At 45.9% G+C, this 23345-nt stretch overlaps 1 protein-coding gene and 1 long non-coding RNA gene across 2 annotated transcripts in view; one reads left to right on the top strand and one right to left on the bottom strand.

Moving 5' to 3' along the window:
- The first annotated feature begins 8662 nt into the window (after positions 1-8662).
- On the top strand, positions 8663-11902 carry LOC116220529. The gene is made up of 2 exons (XR_004163721.1): positions 8663-8741; positions 10528-11902. It is a non-coding gene; the product is annotated as an uncharacterized LOC116220529 (long non-coding RNA).
- A 2465-nt stretch (positions 11903-14367) lies between these two features.
- The window catches only part of ppp1r9bb (protein phosphatase 1, regulatory subunit 9Bb), a 26985-nt gene continuing 18007 nt past the window's right edge, over positions 14368-23345 (bottom strand). Inside the window, exons 2-10 of the mRNA XM_031567874.2 lie at positions 21845-21977; positions 19864-19984; positions 19320-19424; positions 17229-17364; positions 16099-16257; positions 15685-15738; positions 15132-15361; positions 14799-14931; positions 14368-14521 (exon numbers count right to left, since the gene is read on the bottom strand). Coding sequence (XP_031423734.1) covers positions 14474-14521; positions 14799-14931; positions 15132-15361; positions 15685-15738; positions 16099-16257; positions 17229-17364; positions 19320-19424; positions 19864-19984; positions 21845-21977 — 1119 coding nt within the window. The 3' untranslated portion in view covers positions 14368-14473. The remainder of the gene's footprint in view (positions 14522-14798; positions 14932-15131; positions 15362-15684; positions 15739-16098; positions 16258-17228; positions 17365-19319; positions 19425-19863; positions 19985-21844; positions 21978-23345) is intronic.

The raw sequence follows: 23345 nt of genomic DNA, 5'->3' as shown, positions 1-23345 counted from the left end.
GTCTGCACAGATAATGGTAAGACCACCAAGCAATAAAGATAAACGAATGACCATTTGTTTACAACAAATTAAAACACGCACATTGCTAGCAAAGCAACAGCTTCAACCTACCTATGGCAAAGTGAAAATCTTCCCATGGTATACTATGAAATCAAATCGTTGTCAAACACACACACACACACACACACACACACACACACACACACACACACACACACACACACACACACACACACACACAGAGAGAGAGAGAGAGAGGCATTGTTTTACATGTCATAGCTCTTACACAAATTTGTATACCTCACCATAGGAAACACATCCACATATGTGCACACGCACATGACAAGGAGGTCATAAACACAAAGACATTACCCTATTCCTGAGGGAATGCTTGTTGAATGCATGTGGGTCATAAGTCATTAGTGATCTGGAAAGAGTGCACCACTTAGGGTGCTACCCCCCCCCCCCCCCCCCCTACTGTCTCTTCCTCCCCCTCCATTCCCTGATGCTGATCCTCCCTCCTCTTAGTCAATCAGTCGCGGTCTTTCTCCCTTTCTCCCCTCTTTTCTCTCTCTCTCTCTCTCTCTCTCTCTCTCTCTCACGCTCTCACTTTTCCTCTCTTTCTTTCTCTCTCGCTCGCCCTTTCTCCTTGCCTCTCCCTCTCTGTCTTCTTCATTCTCTCTCTCTCTCTCTCTCTCTCTCTCTTTCTCTCTCTCTCTCTCTCTCTCTCTCCCTCACTGACCTTCATAGGGAGTTGGCTGCCTGATTGTGTCTCTTTTCAGAGTGCATGTCTGAGAAGCTGGATAACTGCCCTGTGTCTGCCGGCGAGCCTCCAGTGAAGAGAGAGGACGAGGAGATGAAGAGGACGGTTCCTCCCTACCTCAGCATCTGACAGACAACCGCCCGACAGGCTCTAGTACTGGCCACTGAGCTCATCTCCTCTCATTTACGCTAGATGGGTCTGTATGTTTGAAATATTATTGTATTTATTGAGTTCTGGCGCTTCATATTTATACGTGTTATAATTTCTGTTAAATGTTTATTGGTATTTCTATTCTAGTGCAATTATGTCTCTTTGAATATTCATCTAATTCCCTAATGGTTCATAACAATACTTCTATATCATTTAAGGTTCTTCTTGCATATATATTTATTGTTAAATAGAGTTTAATTAGATTTTTTATGTGAATTGTAATTTTCTTCTCATGATGGAGACTGTGTGATGATGAATGGATTTGTATCCAGTATAGATATTTTGGTTAGTCTTGCAGTGTCCATTGAATAGGTTATCTGTCCTAACTAGAGGCTTCATTTCAGTGTACATGCCTGAGATGGGTAATGTATTTCCTTGTGTGAACCAGCGTCAACACATTGCATTATGGACATATAGAACTGAATTGATCTGATACAAAAGTCATTTAAAAGCTTTTAGTCCTCTCTCTCTCTTCCTCTACCTCTCTCACCCTTTGTCTCTCCTCCCACTCCTTATGGCTGTCTGTCTCACCCATTATTGTGTTATGTGTTGTGTGTTGTGTGTTTGTGTGTGTGTGTGTGTGTGTGTTTGTGTGTGTGTGTGTGTGTATGTCTGTGTGTGTGTGTGTCTGTGTATACACGTAATGCAATGCAGCGTTGCAGGTTCCATAGCTATTAACTGATTTTATCACCACTGGATAATGTGGTAGAGTAGAAGCATATATCCAATTCTAACACACACATTACAGCTAGTCCCTCTGGCAGTATAGTGCCTTACTCCCATAACTAGACTTCCATAACTCACAGACATTATATGTGTTTGTTATTAAGTGTGTGTGTGTGTGTGTGTGTGTGTGTGTGTGTGTGTGTGTGTGGGTGTGGGTGTGTGTATGTGCGTGTGTAACACAGGCTATTTGGAACACTTTCTTCAGTCATGCACAATGAGATGTCATTACTGGTTTGGAGCTTGAATGTAAATTCTCCCTATCCAGTCCCCTGCGTGTGTCATTATATATATTACGTCTGTGTAATATATGTCTCTGTGTCAAGAGAGAAAGAGAGAGAGAGAGAGGGAGGGAGAGAGAGAGAGAGAGAGAGAGAGGGAGGGAGAGAGAGAGAGGGAGGGAGAGAGACAGAGTGACAGAGAGAGAGAGAGAGAGAGAGAAGAGAGTAGGGAGAGAGTAGATAATCCTGTATAATATATGTCTCTGTGTCAAGTGTCCCGACAACAAGCCCTATGTCTCCATCCAGAGACAGAAAAAGAGAAAGAGAGAGGGAGGGAGAGAGAGGGAGAGAGAGAGAGAGAAGAAGAAGGAAAGAGTAGATAATCCTGTGTAATATATGTGTCAAGTGTCCCTACAACAAGCCCTACTTCTCCAACATCTACTTTATAACCAGGGTGAAAATGTCAGTTTAAATTTCCTGTAGGTTAATGTATATTTTTGCTTGAATCTTGTCCTAGCCTAAATGTTCTCTTCATAAAATTTTCATGCGGTGAACACTTAGCCCGTAAATTATGTGTTTCGGTGTTAGGGTTCAGAGATGACCACGCATACACACACACACACACACACACAAAACAGCTTTAAATGGACTCCACTTTGCCTGAGGAGGCACACACACACACACACACCACACACACACACACACACACACACACACACACACACACACACACTTGACCTTTTCCTCTCAATGAGGACAGTAACATAAAGAAAGGGTGGAAGGTGCTGTAGATATTTGTCTCTGAAATGTGACCTTTTTTGGCGAGTATTTTGTCACCCCTCATTTTATGATTTCCCAGAAAGGAGATAAAATCATGTCTGAGATCTGCACACAGTCACACAGTCACAGATAAGTCTGCACGTACACGAACACCTATACACATACTACAAACTACACATGATATCTTCAGGAAAGGAAACCAAAATGGGATCTCAGTCCAATGTTTTGTATGAAGGTTATAATGAACAGCACTAAAGGTGAACGTGTACTATCGGCATACCCAGGGCACCCTTGGCATGGTATGCCAGGGTGAGTGTGGCATATTGGTGTGGTAGAAACCATATGTGATTCTCTCACATCCCGGTTGGCACAGAGGGAAGGTGCCCACAGGAGGGTGGTGGCAGATGGCAGGGCAGCTTTGGGCATCCAGAACCCCTGTGTGTGACATGGTGCCACCCCCCTGCCCAGCGTAGAGGAAGCCCAACTGCCCTCCCTCAGAACCCAACAGCTTCTGCTCTGTCTCTCTGCTCTCCGCCTGTCTGTCTTTCTTTAACTGTCTGTAATTTGTCTCACACACTCACTCAAATTATTCCTGGTTTCAGATTTTAGTTTTTTGCCTTATACTTGTATGTATGTTTGTGTGTGCGTGTGTGTGTGCATGTGCGTGTGTGTGTGTGTGCATGTGTGCATGTGTGTGTGTGTGTGTACATGACCCCATGTGCATATGTACATGTATTCATGTGTCTCTGTGTCACCCTCACTACACAGATCAGTCTAAGATGTCTTCCTCAAAGTGCGGGTCCAAAGGGGACGTGTTTGGTGAGTCCCCTTTAGTCTTATGTTTACAAATAGCCACACACATGGGGGAATCACACACACACACACACACACACACACACACACACACACACACACACACACACACACACACACACACACACACACACACATACACACATGCGTACACACACACACACACACACACACACACACACACACACACACACACACATACACACATACGTACACACACACAACACACACACACACACACACACACACACACACACACACACACACACACACACACACACACACACACACACACACATGGGGGAATCTCACAGCAACATCGGTGTACAAATAACCACACACATGGGGGAATCTCACAGCAACTCGGTGTACAAATAACCACACACTCAAACCACCCGAACAATCACACACACACACGTCCACGTACGAATTGTAGACCTGTCCATGGACATGTACATCCAAGCCCAGACCCACACACCAGCACACACAGAGCACTCACACAACCCTGAGGGTGTGTGTTAAAGAGTGTGTGTGTGTGCATCCACAAACGTGTGTGTGTGTGAGAGAGAGAGAGAGAGAGAGAGAGAGAGTGTGTGTGGGTATTTGCATGTGTGTGTGTTTGAGAGTGTGTGCGTGTGTGTGTGTTTGAGTGTGTGTGTGTGTGTGTGTGTATGTGTGTGAGAGAGAGTGTGTGTGTGTGGGTATCTGCATGTGTGTGTGTTTGAGAGTGTGTGTGTGTATGTATGCGTGCTGTGTGTGTGTGTGTGTTAGTGTGTGTTAGCGTGTGAAATGGCCTCCCATCACTCAGGGTGGTAATCTGTGCCCGGTGACAGGTTAATGGAACTTGAGCTCTGCTTTATGATGTCACTGCGTTTTATAGCCACTGTCTGGGGATGTGGAGCACGCAGGTCACATCCAATCACAACACACGTCTGGGTGTGTGTGTGTGTATCTGTGCATGCAGGTGTGTGTGTGTATGAGTCTGAATGAGTATTGTTTTGGCGCTATATGAATAAAATAAAATGTTATATACTCCTTAAAGTGTTATATACTCCTTAGACAATTGGTTCGATTAAAGTATGTGTGAGTGTGAGTGCATATGAATATGTCTTGTCTTGAGAGAAATACACAGAAGATGACTGTGTAATAAGAAATATTTAACTTTATGCACACGCATGTGTGTATATGAGAGAGTGAATGTGTGTGTGTGTGTGTACATGAGAGAGAGAGAATGTATGTGTGAGTGTGTGTGTGTACATGAGAGTGAATGTGTGTGTGTGTGGGTGTATGTGTGTACATAAGATAGGGAATGTGTGTGTGTATGTGTGTGTGTGTGTGTGTGTACATGAGAGGGAATGTGTGTGTGTGTGTGTGTGTATTTGTGTATATGAGAGAGTGAATGTGTGTGTGTGTGTGTGTGTGTACATGAGAGTGAATGTGTGTGTGTGTGGGTGTATGTGTGTACAAAAGTGAGGGAATGTGTGTGTCATGTGAAGTGTTACTGTTACTTTACTTCCTACTTTACTAGATCTGACAGAGGCAGTCCCTCAGACTCAGCGATTGGACACAAGCCTACAGAGGGCCAAAGGACAGCTGTCAATCAGGAGGCACCGCCCCTCTCGGTCCCGCCTCCGGGACAGCCTGAGTTCCATTGAGGATGATAGCCTGGACAGGAAGGTGTGTGTGTGTGTGTGTGTGTGTGCATGTGCGTGTGTGTGTGTGTTTGCTTAATTGTGTGTGTGAGTGTGTTCAAATGTAAGTTTGTATTTGAGTGTACAAAAATGTGTATTTTTAGTTTGTGTGAAGAGAGAATCTTGGCAGCACTGCTGGTCATGATAAGAAGGCACAGGCGGGCCGGAATGTGTGTGTTCAAGTGCATGTGCATGCCTGTGTGTGTGTTAGTGTGAGTTGTATTTTAAAACCAAAGATGTTAAAAAAAGCATATATACTTAAAGAGATTCTACTCACAAGTCTACAGGTGAGCTGCTTTGCATAAACCTCAGATCCAGGTCTGGCAGTGGTCTGATTTATTCTGGCTCAGTCCTAATGTTCGGTTCTGTCTCAGTGATGTCGACTGACACCGTCTCAGTCCTGAAGCCTCATCCTGTCTCATTGTGTTTCATTCTCTCTCATCCCGTCTCGTACTTCAGTCTCTGCAGAGTTACAGCAGCCCTCTCCACAGCTCCTGCTCTCCCCTCCACCCCCTCCTCCACCCCTCCTCCGCCTCGCCCAACCTCCCATCATCCTCCCCGGTCCAGCGGGGGCGAGCTTTCACCTTTGACCCCTGCATGATGGGCCCCGCCCTGGCCGAGGTGCGCAGGAGGCACCGGCCCCTCCAGAGCGACTCTTCCCAGGATGCTTTGCTGCTCTCTCCCACTCCCACTCCCACTCCCACTCCCACTCCCACTCCCACGCCCTCCATGAGCTCGACGACTCAGTTGCATCCGAGCTCAGGTGCCACTTCACTGTACCGCCGGCAGCAGGAAGAGCCCCTGAGCGAGGAGAACGGCACCAGCCTGCACGATGGGGACCAGTCTAACCTGCGTGAGGAGGCCCAGTCCCACCTGCACGAGGGGGACCATTCACAAAGTGACGGTGAGGTGGTTTATAAGTTGTCACAGCTGGACATACTTAAAGTGGCATTATGCAGTAATTGTACTTCAGGGTTAGGGTTAGGATAAGCAGTTTTACCTTAAAATAACAGCTTAAAAAAATCGGGGCGCTACAATGACTTTTGATATAGAGAATCGCTTCCATGCCGTTGCCATACATGGGTCTGTAGGCATATTACTGGGTTATGTAGGTTTGCCTGAAGCCGCCCGGTTACTACTGTCTGCCGAACTAGTAAGTAGCTTATTTGCCGTCTTGCTTTGTCTTGTGTTGCACTTGCTTGATGTTTGACTGTGTTAGGACAGTTGTTGACTAACTAGTTTGTCATAGTGTCAAAGTAAGCACATTTCAAGCGGTTTCGCTAGTTTTAGCCGCTAGCATCTCGTTAGCGATTAGCAATTGTTCCGTTATGCTGCTTTCAAGGTGTTAACTGAGAAACTGATCTTTAACTCACATCAGTACCTAATTTAGCACTATTACGTCAGTAACTACATACACACACACACACACACATACACAAAACACACACATACACAAAACACACACACACACACACACACACACACACACAAGTACACAAACAGTACAGGAATGACATTGGAACAGGTGACCCTGGTAGTAACAGCGGAGATCATGGTGCCTCACTTTAAATATTGCTGCCGTCTGATTTCATGAAGGACGGTCCAGTGTACCCTATGCTAAAGGGGATAGGAAAGGATGGTCCAGTGTACCCTATGCTAAAGGAGATAGGAAAGGATGGTCCAGTGTACCCTATGCTAAAGGAGATAGGAAAGGATGGTCCAGTGTACCCTATGCTTGTGTACCCGATGCTAAAGGTGATAAGAAAGGATTGTTCAGTGTACCAGTGCTAAAGGATATTAGAAAGGAAGCACTGTAGCACCTTTCCTTAGCACTTAGATACTTCTGGGTCATTTCACTCTGTCAGGAACCTCCTTAAGCAAAAAAGACTTCTACTGCGGCCCACATCTGATCTGTTCCAGAGAGCTGTCCATCAGACCTGTTTCCTTGTTTACAGATGACAGTCATGACACTGGGACAGATGAACCTGGCAGTCCTACTGTGCTCCTGGACAAAAAGACCAAGAGACGCTTCTTAGACCTGGGGTAAGAACCACATACTTATATTCTTCACTTTAGTCAGTACTAATTAATGAGAGCCCAAATGTATTGGTAGTCTTGCTAATGTAGTCCACTTTGGGCATATACAGTATAGGCCCACGAAGACAATACTATGACTCCACAATCTTATCGAGATCATACATTTCATTTTATATTGTATTTCCTTTGAACAGGGTAACCTTGAGACGGACGTATGGCAAAGTCAGAAAAGACAGAACTAAAAGAATGTATGTGGTAAACGGGTAACCCATATCGCACATACATACACACACTTTCACACACACACACACACACACACACACACACACACACACACACACACACACACACACACACACACACACACACACACACACACACACAAACACACACACACACACACTCACACACACACACACACACACACACACACACACACACACACACACACACACGTACACATACAGACACACTCTCTATCTCTCTCACACACACACACACGCAAACTCTCTCACACACACATCTGTTTTCTCCCTGGCGTCTGCAGAGAGTCGACCGAGGCGCGTCCGGCCCGCTCCTCCGCCCCCTCACTCGTGCCTTTCTCTTGGTTCAGTGAGAAGATGAGGGGCTCGCTCAAGTCCAGCGCTCAGGCCAGCGCTCAGTCCAGCGCTCAACCCGCAGCTGAGGCAGACTCACCGGTACGGGAAAACTGCTAGGCTTCCTGTGGTTTGGATGTTTCTGTAGTGGAAAGGTGTAGTCTGACACTTTTTTTTGACAGTTCATAGAATTTCCCCTTACAGTCGTCTAGATTGTACAGTCGTCTAGATAGTACAGTCGTCTAGATAGTACAATCTGTGTATTCAGCTAGAGAACTGCGTTGATACAGTTAGACAGAGTTATGTAAATGAGAAACAAACAAAGTGGCTCTGAACAAGCCATCCACTATTCCAGCCAATCAACAATATGTTGCTTAGGAAAACAGGGGTGTAATTTGATTGGTTGTTGATGTCAAATATCAACAACCCCTTTTGCCAAAATCATGAACTGGACCTTTAACTGGTAGAGCAATGCTCTAACAATACCAATTTCATTGATTTGATACCCAGGGAACACACATGTAAACTGTGTGTCTGCACTGTGCTGTAACTCACTTTGGATAAAACGCCTGGCAAATGAATGAAGTGTGTTCAGTTAGCAGATGGGTTTATCCAAAGAGACGTATAGCTCAGGTACTGTGCACCTTGCGTTGAGTGCTATTTTCAGAAACCATTGACTGTCAAATGAAACCATGATCTTAGTGTTTTTACCACTCTGCTACCAGCTACTCCCTGCAGTTAATCACTCCCTGCTCTTAGGTTTTTTTTTTACCAAAAAATACATTACCCAGAGTTCTTTTTGCTTTGGGATTTAATCATGTTGTGTCTGCAGGACTCAAAGGAACAGACAGGAAAATCTCAGCAGCCATCTCACCCCTACCAGAGCCTCTCACAGTCAACTGAAGAGGTGACAGCAGTACAGACACACACACACACACACACACACACACACACACACACACACACACACACACACACACACACACACACACACACACATACGTACACACACACACACACACACACACACACACACACATACGTACACACACACACACACACACACACATACGTACACACACACACACACACACACACACACACACACGTACACGTACACGTACACGTACACACACACACAGACACGCACACGCATACGCACACGCACACACACACACATTCTCAATGCTGTTATCAACACTGTTATGTTTTTGGGATAACTCTCAAGGTCCTAACCAATGTTGCAGTTTGTGGCAGGTGTACAGGAGGAAATCCTATTACACGGTAGGCTCAGTTCAGCGGGTACCCGTGGCAACCAAACACAGAACCAATCTGGCCCAAATAAGGCCCGGATACTCTACAAATGTAATCTGTTCTAATCCGTTGCCACTGTGAATGTGAGTGTGAAAATGACCTGCCGGTACAGAGTCGTGCAGAGCTGAGTCGTGCTATTGACAGACACCTGAGCGGGTACAGAGCACGTCTGTCGCTAGTACGTCTGACACTAGCATGTCTGCTGCTAGCACGTATGTCGCTAACACGTCTTTCGCTAACATGTCTGACACTAGCATGTCTGAGGCTAACATGTCTGACACTAGCACGTCTGTCGCTAGTACGTCTGTCGCTAACATGTCTGTCGCTAGCATGTCTGCCGCTAGCACGTCTGCCACACAGTGTGGGTTCGGGTCCAGTGTGTTTCTGTGTTTCACCCCATGCTTGAACATGCATCTGCATTTGCTCCTGCCAGGTCGAGATACAGTGTATTGTGCATACAGGACACGTATGGTTAGAATGGAAATTTAATTGAGAGACTTGGCTCTGTTCGAATAAGAACATTTGTATTGATTATTCATTAAGAACACATATTTTTCTGTCAGCATGCGCACTTTCTGTACCAGGAGATCAATCCATCAATTTAGACTGCATACATATCGAATGTCATAGAGAACACAGAGGCGTGAACTGTTTCTAGAGTGTTCTAGGCCCTCCGTTCTCATTCAGTCAGTGCTGACATTGAGCACTTAGCAAGAAATAAATCCTGATCCAACACTAGTGTCCTTGGCGCCGTGGGCTCTCGTTGATATGGGTACAGCAGATGGCAAACAGCACGTTGACTATCATGGCAACACACACATCACAGAACAAGCCTTCAGTTCTGACACAACCAATTTAGATACTGAAAGAAAGCGAGAGGAAAAGTGAGAGAGTGAGAGAGAGAAAGAGAAAGAGAGAGAGAAATAGAGAGAGAAATGGCGGGGAGAGAATGTAATTGTGTGATTCAGGTGGAAACTTGCCTTTGACTCTGAAACATTCTGAGACGTTGATTGTTGTAGCTGGGTGACAGCTGTCAACGCAGAAAAACGTCTGTGGCCCTTCCATTCAAAACAGCAGCTTTGAGGTTCAGTATGATGTTGTGGATCATTCATCTGACACAGTGACAACCCTAAGAGTGTATCAAAGACTATATAACAGTATTATGTAAATGCTAAGGAGTTTATGTAGGATGTTCAGTGTATATTTAAGAGTGTTTAAGTGTGTGTAAAAGGATGTGTAGAAGTATGATGGCATTTAGCAGTGTCCATAAGGATGTAGGGGTGTGTAGGAGTATGAGAGCATTTAGCAGCGTCCATAAGGATGTAGGGGTGTGAAGTTATGTACCTGAGGCTGTCTGGTTTGTGTGTCTCTCCACACAGGGGTGTGATTCTGGCAGAGAGACAGACGGATGCTTGCTACCATGGAGACGGACTAAGACGACACAACCCTCAACAGACAAGCAGGTCACACCTCAGGAGAGCTGAGAGGTCCAGAACCTCCAGAACCACCAAGACGGGTCCGAATTGGGCTATCAGATCCCACACAGAAGCTGATTCTGGTCTGGGTCGTGCCCATATTTGACCTGGATCTGCACGTGCGATGGATTGGACAACTGGACAAAGAATAATACCCAGAACTGATGGACTGGACAACTGGACAATGAATGGTATGCATGGACATAGGATTTGGCAATTGGACAATAAATGGTATTCATGGACATAGGTCCGGACAGTGAACAGCACCTCACAGGAGTGGAGCTAACCCAGATGGGGTGCACACCCACCCCAGAGCACGGCGGAATCTACCCCAGGCTTGGCAGAATCTACCCCAGGCTTGGCAGAATCTACCCCAGGCTTGGCAGAATCTACCCCAGGCTTGGCTGCTGGACGGGAGACGCATGTGCCCCTGAGGGACTGGGTTTATGACAACAAACCTGCATGTGATCGGGTGGAAACTCGGCCAGTGTTGGGTATCCCTAATCTCAGGACAACAGTGCAGTCTTCAGTGAGAGGTGAGAGTTATTATGCAGGTTTGGAGGGGGAGATTTATCTTTACCAAGGTGCTATTGCTGTTCATGCATTATCATGTGTCTGAGTGCGTTATAAAACAATAAGTGTGGAAGATGTTGTTCAAACATGTGTCATGTTTTTGAAAGACTATTGTAAAACTATATCTGAGGAAGACTGATGATTGCTCCAAATGCAAGGATGTGTTATGACATGTCAGACTCTTTTACTTTAATCATTGGCACAAATCCTGCAGCGGCATTTCCAGCCTGCTTCATTATGATGTGACTGTTTCTCATGTTAAAAGCCAATTATGCGTTCACTGTGAGGGGGGGACCCATCTCAGCTGTCTTGAAATGTATCTTACAGATTTATTCTACCTATTGCAGCATTTAGCCTACCTGCCAGAATGTCTTTACACTAGCATTGGCTGAGTGTCATTTACTGTGCCTGCCTTTTTGGGCATGACTGGTGGAACTTAATAATAATAATAATAATAATAATAATAATAATAATAAAATATATATATATTTAATAATAAAAAATTCAAGTTTCAAACTTTCTAGTTATATTTATATTTCTAGGTCTTGAGGAGTTGGAATTATAGATATTTTACATTCTTTTAAAGGTTACAAAGTGCTTATTAAAAAAAATAAACACACAATGGTCCAGGCAGTTCTCACCATTGACTGTTTATTCCATAAAATCACATTAAACAAAACTGTGCTGGACAATCCTGCTAAATACATACATACTCAGTTGCCATGGATTCCCACTAATAGTGATTCCCTACACATGACTAAATTCACAAGCAATTTAATTATCACCTCTCACAAATCTCCAGAATCCATTCCACTTCTTCAGTTTCCATCCGGTGCCTTCCGACACACAGAATTTTCTTAAAGTTGATCCTCTCATCCCAAAAGTCTGTAAAAACATTCACACCAGAGGAACCAAAGTCTATGCTGCTTCATCAGAACGTTCCGGATTTGTTCCTATGGCGACGCAGGTGGGTTGGAGTGGAACCTTCTTTGTGGAACACTTTGGAGCCGGCAGTGCCTCTGAATGGGGGAGAAATACTCCTGCTGGCTCATCTGTATGTATGTATGCGTGTGTGTGTGTGTGTGTGTGTGTGTGTATGTGTGTGTGCTTTTAAAACCCCCAGAAAAACTCTGATCAGTCTGTCTGATCCCGGGCTGCAGGTCTCTGTAATACTTCTCTTGAGTTATTAAGTCCCGAAAATGCTGCATCAAAAATAGATATAGAAACACTGGTGTGCTGGCTCAGGTCCTTGGTCCCATGTGAGTGTGAGATTGAGTGTGAGTGTGAGCGTGAGCGTGAGCGTGAGTGTGAGAGCTTCACACACGACTGCATCTCCTGCAGGTGGATCCGTTTCCAAAACAATGATCTTAGCTGGGGGGCCGGTGCTGGGCTCAGTCAGCATGGCCAGTAGAGTTACACAGAAACACCAAAGATGGCAGAAGGCCACGCTAACCAGGACTAACCAGGGTGATAGAGTTGCCAAAGTCCGCCCCAAATCGGAGATTAAGAGAAGAAGGCAGCAGCTGCTAGCTGTCAGTCTGAGCCTGGCACAGGAAGGGGAACCAGAACCAGAACCGCTGGGCCCAAATCAGTACCCACAAAGGCCCACAGTTCAAATCGGGAACTTCTCTTGTAATAACACTGATTCAGCTTGGGCCAAAAAAAAGAGGCTGAGGAGTTGCTGATTCACTTCAGTTGTGACAAAAACATTCATGTTGGAGAGAGCGAGAGGGATTCTGGCACTGATATGTATATACACACTAAATGTCTGTGGCTTTTCACTGTGAGAGATGAGCAGCAGCAGCACCAACAGACAGCTGTGTCCCATTGAGTTCTCAGTGCTTCAGGGGATTCCACTTTCATTACGGGCCGGTGGGACCTCACAATGGGTCTATAACCTCACCAGTCTGCCAGCCAATAGGAATCAAGGGGCGGAGTCTAGCTGGAAAAGAGTGAGAATACTAGACGTAGTGGAGCCGGTGCAGGATGCCTAAGTGGTTGGTTATTATGGGATGCTTCTTCCAGAAACTGCTTCCTTTTCAGATCCACGGCAGGTGTACCACACAGATGGCATCAGCCTCGGTAAAACAGACACTGTGTGTGTGAACAAATGATCAAATCTATCCCAGATGACATCTGCACAAACCTCAGCTCTCAGGATCTCTCTCTCTCTCACAAATACTTTTTACAACCAAAAACACCCTCTTCACCTTCAAGAGAGGATTTTAACAAAAATCCTTTCAGTTACCTTGATTTCCAATATTTATACTTACAGTATATTAATATACACTTATAAAGAATATGTACAAACAACACCCATTTGATTAAACATGTACGAATATAGTGTCACGTCTTTACAGACTTCAAGGAAGGAACAACTTAAAAAAGAAAAGAAGTTACAAAGGAAGTGTAGTATCCTAGCAACAAAAGAAAAACAGAAGGCTTCTTTGATGTCCACTCGGAGTGTGTTCTTTCAGAGGTGATACGGCCCCAGAGTCCACACACACACACACACACACACACACACACACATCACAATGAGCAAAAGATAAAAAAACTTTCACAGGTGGTCCCATATCACGGGACAGGGGTGTGAAGTAATACAGTAGTTTTAAAAGCAACGTCAAAGAAAGCGGAGGAATCGCTCACACAAAATACTTTTCATCGGAGGAGAGGAACACCTGTTGTTGGGGGATTGTGAGACTAGCCGTGAGTAGAGAGACGCCATCCACATCCACAGCGGGTGTGTGGTGTGTGTGAGGAGACAGAGAGAGACGCCAGACACATCCACAGCTGGTGTGTGGCCGTTAGCGGACAGATCACAGAAACAAAAAAAAAAGACTGAATAGTCCTCTCCTTCCAAGCTCTTGGTTCACAGACAGAGGATAGAGAGGGGACCTCTCTAAAAAAGAAGAGTCAAAAGGGAAAGGGGACCTTCCATCCACCTGTTCCTGTTCCAGTTCCAGACAGAGATAGATAGAGGGAGAGAGATAAAGAGAGAGAGAGGGAGAGAGATAGAGGGAGAGAGAGAGAGGGAGGGAGGGAAAGAGAGAGAGAGGGAGAGAGAGAGAGAGAGAGTGAGAGATAGAGGGAGAGAGACAGATAGAGGGAGAGAGAGAGAGAGAGTGTGAGAGAGAGAGAGAGTGAGAGAGCTATAGAGAGAGAGAGAGAGAGAGAGAGAGAGAGAGAGAGAGAGAGTAGTAGAGTAGTGTTGTGTTGGCCCTCATTAACGTAGTGGGACAGCGTGGTCTCCTCACTGAAGCACACACTCCTGCCTTTAGGAGGCTCCTGCCTTGGGTTCCTCCACCTCAGGTGCATCAGGTACCTGGGAAAACACACACACAGGGGTTAGAGGGGTTCTGTATGTTTGTGTGTGTGTGTGTGTGTGTGTGTGTGAGAGAGAGAGAGAGACAGAAAGAGAGATTATGTGTGTGGTGTGTTCCTGAGAGTTTTTCAGAGGACAATCATGATTTAGTGTGTGTGTATTTTCTAGCTGATGTGCCAAGACTTAGCACTATTAAGTTCCAGCTACATAAACAGGACTGTATGTGCACCAGTGCGAAGTACTTCCTGTTGTAGGATAAGAGGCATGTAGTTCTTACCTTGTCCTGGAGCTGCTCTGCCTCTTCCTGGTCTGAAGCCTCTGCCTCTGCCTCTGCCTCTGCCTCTGCCTCTGCCTCTTCCTCTTCCACTGTCCTCTGCTGGGCCGTCTCCTTCTTCAAAAACTCTATCTCCCTGCAGGCATTGCAAACATGGTTTAATGCCGCCCAGCAGTTTCAGAAACACATCATCCAGATTGATATTTTTGACTTAGCAGTAGCAACAGTTTGTGTATTATATTACATTACATTACGTTATATTACATTACGTTAAGTTAAGTTAAGTTAAGTTAAGTTAAGTTAAGTTAAGTTACGTTATTTGTCTGCGTCTCTTACTTCAGCTGGTAGTCCTTGATGAGCCTCTTGGCCTTGCTGTACTTGCGCTCCAGGGCCTGGTACTGGGCCTGCGTCTCCTTGAGGTGCTCGTCCACGGCCTGGCACAGCGACTGGGCCTCCATCCAGTAGCCCTCCAGCTTCTCCATGCGCTCACGGTTGTCTGTGAGGCTCCGCTCCAGCTGGGCCTTCTCACCGCGCCACCGCTGCTTCTCCTGGTCCGCGTGAGACACCTGGGAGTCACACACACACACACACACACGCACACACACACACACACACACACACACACACACACACACACACACACACACACACACACACACACACACAGAGACACATAGCATAAACACACACAATATTCACACAACAGTCACACACACACATAGCATAAACACACACAATATTCACACAACAGTTACACACACACACACACACACACACACATTCACAAATACATACAAACACATAGCACAGACACGCATGCATACACACACACACAGCATTTCCATATACTATTGGACCGGGTAGGTGTGAAGGTGGCGGTGTGTCCTACCTTCCTCTTCAGCTGCTGGATCTCTGCCTGAGTCACAGCATGCTTGATCTGGAGCTGAGAGACAGAGGGGAGGTGGGCAGAGAGAGAAAAGGGGGGGGGGGGGGTAGAAGGGGACATAGAGATGAGGATGGAGAGAGATGGGGAGCCAAGGAGGGGGAGAAGGAAGAAGTGAGAGAAAGAGAGGGAGGGAGGGATAAATCAGAGAGAATGAGAAACAGAGCACTTCTTTCATTCCTCATCATCTCTGCTATTCCTCATTTAAGAACTGAGATGAGATGATCTCAAAACAATACATTTTACTCCTTTGGATTGAATCCAAGTTTGTTCTAAATTATATCAGTTCATATACTAAACACACACACACACACACACACACACACACACACACACACACACAGACGCACACACACTTACCTCTTTGTACTTGTGTGCAAGCTTCTCTGGGTCCATCTCCAGCGGTGACATCATGTCCTCGTTCTCGGCCAGGTCAAACACCTCGATGGCGCTGGGGTACCCGGGGCTCATCTCCTCCTCTTCATCATCCTCCTCTTCATCAGTGCCATAGTCGCCAGCCTAGGGAGTGGGGGTTGGGGGAGTTACTGAGAGACTGGCCAGTGTGTGTGTGTGTGTGTGTGTGTGTGTATGTGTGTGTGTGTGTGTGTGTGTGTGTGTGTGTGTGTGTGTGTGTGGGTGTTGGGGGTTTAGCTGACTGAAGCTGGCCTCTAGTTGCAATAATTCTTAATGTTTCATCCCAACTTCCCTGGGATAAGTAAATCCCACAAGACTTTCCCAAGAGTAACATTCGCTTTACATAACACCTATGCATCGTCTTCCAAACGTCATCTAAATCTTCCAAACGTCATCTAAATCTTTCAAACGTCATCTAAATCTTTCAGTCTGTCACATACTGACATGTAGATAAGAGCACAGTGGTTACAAAGCTTAAGAGCCTCTACGTTAGAGGATTCAAAAGGATAGATTTGTTTGTTGAAATAAAACATTTGCAGCTGATATGGTGACTGTATCCCAAATGTCCTGTTGTAATATCTATCTTTTAACACTAGAGGGCACTATTTGACAATGCAACTGCAAGAGCATTAGGTGCATTGCACTGTCTGTGAAATGGATTGGAGCTGAAGTAGAATTAGGTTTCACTGGGTTTACTGGGTGCAAGCAGGGCACTCATATTTGGGACTTTGCCACCACAAGGCATTATGATTTCATGGGGTAGTGTATGCTCAAAATGAAATCCACTCGCACACAAACACACGCTAACACAATCACACAAAGGTACACACACATTCACACAATCACACAAAGGTGCACACACACACACACACACACACACACACACACACACACACACACACACACACACACACACACACACACACACACACACACACACACACACACACACACACACACACATTCACACAAACACACGTACACACGTACACACCAACTGTCCATGCATGCACACACACACGCATACACACACACACACCTACTGTACATGCATGCACACACACACACACACACACCTCGTCCTCATCGCCCATGTAGTTCTCGTAGCGCTGCTCCATCATCTCTCTCTGCCAGCGCTCCTGCTCAAGAGTCTGCTGGATGAGCTGGGCCACCTCACTCTGCTCGCCTGGCTTCTCACGGCCAATCAGAAACCTGCATACAGGGAGGTGGGTCACAAATGACCAATCACAGGCTCCAATGACACACACACATCAATACACACTGTAGGGATTTTCACATCAACATACATGAATGCATGCATATATGCACGCAGAAACACAAATTTAAAAGATCAAGCATTCACATGAATTGGCACATAGCCAAACACACACACTACACACACAAACTCACAAACACACACACACACAAACTCACAAACACACACTCAGAAACACACACACACACGCAAACACACACACACACGCACACACACACACACGGCTAGTCTCACAATCCCCCTACAAGCTGCTCAGTAATGAATATGAACATGTCATTTCCAGATGGGTGGTCTTGACCCCCTGCAGTGCGTGCTTGTATAAGTGTGTGTGTGTGTGTGTGTGTGTGTTTATTTATTTTGCAGTTTGGTTGCTGCTGAAGCGATGTGTTTTGTTCACTCTCTCAAGGGTGCTTGGGGGAACTCTCTTCTTCAAGTCTTGTATACACACGGGGTCTGTCCTAAACGGCAGTGCGTTCCCTACACCTCAGCACCAGGCTTCCCCCAGAACAGGAAGTAAACACTGCGTCTGTGAGTCATTCAGAGGCAGCCCACTCTCATGATCTATTCATGCTGAAGGGAGTGCTGCTGATGACTACTCTCCTTCTAGATACCACGACCATGTTCCCCGTCATCTGGGCCCCAGACACCTTCCTCACCTGCACTCAGTCCATCAGTAGAAAACTGCAGGCTGTGAGTGTTATAATATCCTGCCATGGCTATGCACACTGAGTCACAGAATTCACCTTTTTCTGGTTTCCCCTTTGGAAAATCAAGCATGCAGCTGAAACTATTTATTTGAAGAGGTCTTTGTGCGTTTTCCCACAAATATGCTTCTCCAAACCACCATCCTCTCTTCCTGGACCTATTACACCTGTTACCTGTACGTACGCACTCCCATCACACACACACAAACACACACACACACACACACACACACACACACACTCACATATATATAGAAAGCAGTTTTTCATCATTAATCTCTGTCCATTGTTTCAGTATGGAGACAGCTGGCAGCACACTGAGCAGAACTCCACAGCTGTCTGTGTGTGTGTGTGTGTTTGTGTGTGTGTTTCTGCTCTCAGAGGAACCTCGCCAGGGTAATTAAAAGGCTCTTTGCGCCCGCAGGAACTCAGGGCACTTCCCAGGTGGTGGGGACGTTTGCAGGACATGCCCCCTAATCGGCCCTTTCAGCCTTTCTGTTCGAAGGTCGAGTCGTCAGTTGAATTTAGCTATAAAGCTACTAACGCTTGATTTAAATGACCTTATGGCAGCTGTAATAACTTGATAAATGAAGTCACCAGCACTACTTTTGATGAAATGAATCCTGTATTTCAGCTGACGCTTTGCCTACGTGTTCAGTCAGTGATGCTAACCTCCACATGCTAACTCTGCAAGCTACAATCCCCTCGCTGTTGGTGTGTGAAAGTGTGTGTGTGTGTGAGAGTGTGTGTGTGTGTGAGTATCCACTTCACTTCAGTGAGGGCGTCACGCTCACAGAATAAAGGGTAGAACATTAAAGCGTTCTTTGCCATGTTTCCATTCTAAAGAACCATAAGAGGTTCCATTAATTAGAGTTCCTTGTCTTGGCTCCCCTTAGGTGTTTAACTAGCGTGCGCCACACAACCAAGACTCATCCCTTGTGTGTGGAAAGGTACTCGGTGGAGCTTCTGTGTAGGTCTGTCTTTACAGCATTCTGTGCTGTGAGAAACTATTTACAGGTGGAAAGAACCATTTCTGACACACGGTTCTTCTGATACAAGACCTAGTTGACAAAAGGTTCTACACTTGGGTAATGTTCTGCATGGAAGCGTGAGTTATCAGAGTTACATTTTTTTTTTAAAATGTTTTAAGTAAGAACAGCAGGGCTGGGTTCTCTGGGTTCTCTCACCGGACGCTTCCTGACGTGTTCCTTAGGACAGAAGCGGCGAAAGTCTGAGTGACTCCGACCAGACTGGTTCCATCCACCTCCACGATCAGGTCATTCACCTGGATACTGTGGAACACACACACACACAGACAGACACACACACACACACACACACACACACACACACACACACACACACACACACACACACAGACTATTAATATGTGCACAGCTGGGCCTGTAGGAGTGTATTCCCCTGAGGCTGAAGACAGGCGTGCTTTTATAGTGACTCATCATCATCAGCACAGAACAGACACACACACACTCCTCTCTGCTGCTTCAGCTTAACTCACTCGGGAAACCAGAACAGGCAAATGTATTAATAACCACAGTGAAATAAATCATTTGGAGATAATGTCATATAAAACATTGTTTTGTGTCTCTGTTTCAAACATACACACTCACTTCATATACATGTCACACAACTCCCTGATTCACACACACATGCACACACACACACACACACACACGCACACATCACACATCACACACATCACACACGTACCGTTCATCCCGATGAGCGGCCCCTCCATCTGTGACAGTCTTGACGAAGATGCCCAGCTTCTCCAGGCCCATGTCGGCTCCAGCTCCCATCCCAATGATGCTGATGCCCAGGCCATCGCTGTCTGCTCAGGAAACACACACACACACACACACACACACACACACACACACATCAGCTTCACTGATCACTGTCTGCTCAGAAAACACACACACACACACACACACATCAGCTTCACTGATCACTGTCTGCTCAGAAAACAAACACACACACACACACACACATCAGCTTCACTGATCTCTGTCTGCTCAGAAAACACACACACACACACATCAGCTTCACTGATCACTGTCTGCTCAGAAAACAAACACACACACACACACACACACACACACACACACACACACACACACACACACACACACACACACACACACACATCAGCTTCACTGATCTCTGTCTACTCAGGTGCAAAATCCTTAATCTTGGCAAAATGTTACTGATCTTTTAACTCAACAACCAATCACATTCACCTCTCCTTTCTTTGCTCCTGAAGGAACGTTGGAACACACGCACCTTAAACAACCTGCCTATTATGTATTGAACAAGCGCACCTTAAACAACCTGCCTATTATGTATTGAACACAGGCACCTTAAACAACCTGCCTATTATGTATTGAACACACGCAGCTTTAACAAACTGCCTATTATGTATTGTCATTACTTAGTGTTAAGTCAGAGAATCCCCCTTTAATTCCATCTATATCCGTTCCAGAGCTCGTTTGTATTTAGAGAGAAGCTTATTTTCATCTTAATCCATCTCTGCATCTCACTCTTCTATTACTATTTTTAACTTTTAAATAAATAACTCCCCCTGTCTTTTCCACTGAGAGAGAGTGTGTGTGTCTAGGCCTGCTGTTGAGTCCTGCTGTCGAGTCCTGCTGTTATCTAACAGTTTTCCGAGATGAAGGTGTACAGACAGCGATGCTGCTGCTATTTGCCCTGTTGTAGGCTGTCAGACTGGGACACCGCAGAGGACGACTCGCATCCCGATCACGACGGATCAGAAGTCTGCTAGTCTGTGGGGATTCGGGTCAGAAACTGGGCCAAAGGCTCAGAACGAGGGCCTGGTGTAGGCCGAGTCTGGGCCGGATCTGGGCCGTAGCGAGGGGAGTACATGTGTATTATTCATTGCGAAGGGGCTTTGGCTGCTTGGCTCTGATGGAGTAGAAGTACAAATACTGGCCTTTTTGACCCGTGAACAACTGCTTAATTATTCAGTCTATAAATAGGTCCATACATCCACACACACACACACACACACACACACACATACATGGGAACACACATCCACATTCATGCATTTATTCTCCAGTCTACAGTGGGTTACTTACAGTATCTGTCTCCGCCAGTCCATCCATTCTACCCTTCGCCTTAAGCCTCCATCTATTTATCCATCCTTCTCTTGCTCTAGTCCTCTATACATGAAAACAACCGTGTGTTCCCACATGTGTGTGTGTGTGTGTTCCCATGTATGTGTTCCCATGTATGTGTGTGTGTATGTGTGTGTGTGTGTGTGTTCCCATGTATGTGTTCCCATGTATGTGTGTGTGTGTGTGTGTGTATGTGTGTGTTCCCATGTATGTGTGTGTGTGTGTGTGTGTGTATGTGTGTGCGTGTGTATGTGTGTGTGTGTTCCCATGTGTGTGTGTGTGTATGTGTGTGTGTGTGTATGTGTGTGCGTGTGTATGTGTGTGTAAGAGTGTGTTCCCACACGCTCATCTGTTGTCCTCCGACTAGCACTACCTGTCTCCCGGACGCCATCTTATCTGTAAACAATGCGGTGGTCCAGCCCCTCCAATTCAGGACTGGATATATCTGGCCCAAGTCTAGTGTGTGTGTGTGTGTGTGTGTGTGTGTGTGTGTGTGTGTGTGTGTGTGTGTGTGTGTGTGTGTGTGTGAGTGTGTGTCTGTGTGTGTGTACCTTTCTCCAGCTCGACAGGGAACAGATCGAGCCTCTCCACTCGCTTCTCCAGCTCGTACTCCGCAGATGCAGCCATCGGGTCCACGTCCTCATTACGCCTGTCATAGTCCTCATTACAATACGTGGTGAAGACCTGAGAGGGAGGGAGAGAGAGGGAGGGAGAGAGAGAGGGAGAGAGAGAGGGAGAGAGAGAGCGAGAGGGAGAGAGAGGGAGAGAGAGGTAGAGGGAGAGGGAGAATCTTTAACTTTAACACGTCAGAGTTACAAAAAGCAAACAATACAAAAGGACAATAAACAACAATACAAATAATTAGAAGTAGAACAGAAATCAATAGAATAACAAACCTCAGGGCTAGACTAGGAAGACAGAGGCAGAGGGGCTGATGTGCTAACACGTTGGCACCCATTTTAGGCATAATTTCATTCACCGTTTGCCTAACACCATGGCGCGGTGTGTACGGGCAGACCGCACATGTCTAACACAGCATTCTGCTCTGTCGGCTCCTTGTTAGAGGCTACTTTGACTTTAGTTTGCCTTTCATGTCTCATGCGTGTCACGTGTGAACTGCTTACATTATGTTTATTTATTTATTATATTAACGTGTGAACTGCTGACATTATGTGGTATTATCTCACTCTGGAAGCCATGTTCCTGGTCATGTTCTCTTGTCTCAGTAAGAGACCATTAGCATTCAAATGGCTTTTCTGAGGATTCATGCTCTCCTGTATGCATTTGAACCCCCCCCCCCCCCCCCCCCAAGATGGTCTTCTTCCTGCTATGACCAACCCCCCCTTCACCTTTTGTCCCCCCCCCCCCCCCCTCACACACCCCCCCGCCAGACTGGCTCCCCCATAGGCTCCCATTCCCGCCATGAACTTAAGACCACACCCTGTAATGTTTGGTCACCACTCCCCTGTATTCCCCCGTCTGACTGACTGGTATAAATGCCAACACCCTCTTCCTGTCAGGTAGGCCATTCTCTGAGCTACCGGCTTAGAGCGTGTCTCCACACGGAAATAAACTCCAAAATCTTCCGGTCCATTCTTCAAGTTCCGCACGCTCAGTAGAGCTGCACAGTAATTTTTTGGATTGCTGTACAATTATAGAGAATGAGTGTGTGTGTGTGTGTGTGTGTGTGTGTGTGTGTGTGTGTGTGTGTAAGTATGTGTGAGTGAGCGAGTGTTTTTATAAAGTGTGTGTGAGCGAGTGTTTTTATAATGTGTGTGTGTGAGCGAGTGTTTTTATAATATGTGTGTGTGAGCGAGTGATTTTATAATGTGTGTGTGTGTGTGTGTGTGTGTGTGTGTGAGTGAGCTAATGCTTTTATAATGTGTGTGTGTGGGGGGTGTGTGTGAGAGAATGAGCGAGTGATTATAAAATGTGTGTGTGGGTGTGAGAGTGAGCTAATGCTTTTTTAATGTGTGTGTGTGTGTGTGTGTGTGAGTGAGCGAGTGATTTTATAATGTGTGTGTGTGTGTGTGAGTGAGCGAGTGATTTTAT

Source organism: Clupea harengus, chromosome 1 (assembly GCF_900700415.2).
Source record: "Clupea harengus chromosome 1, Ch_v2.0.2, whole genome shotgun sequence".
NCBI classification, from domain to species: Eukaryota; Metazoa; Chordata; class Actinopteri; order Clupeiformes; family Clupeidae; genus Clupea; species Clupea harengus.
The sequence above is the reverse complement of the archived record's forward strand: the minus strand, read 5'-3'. Positions and strand labels throughout refer to the sequence as shown.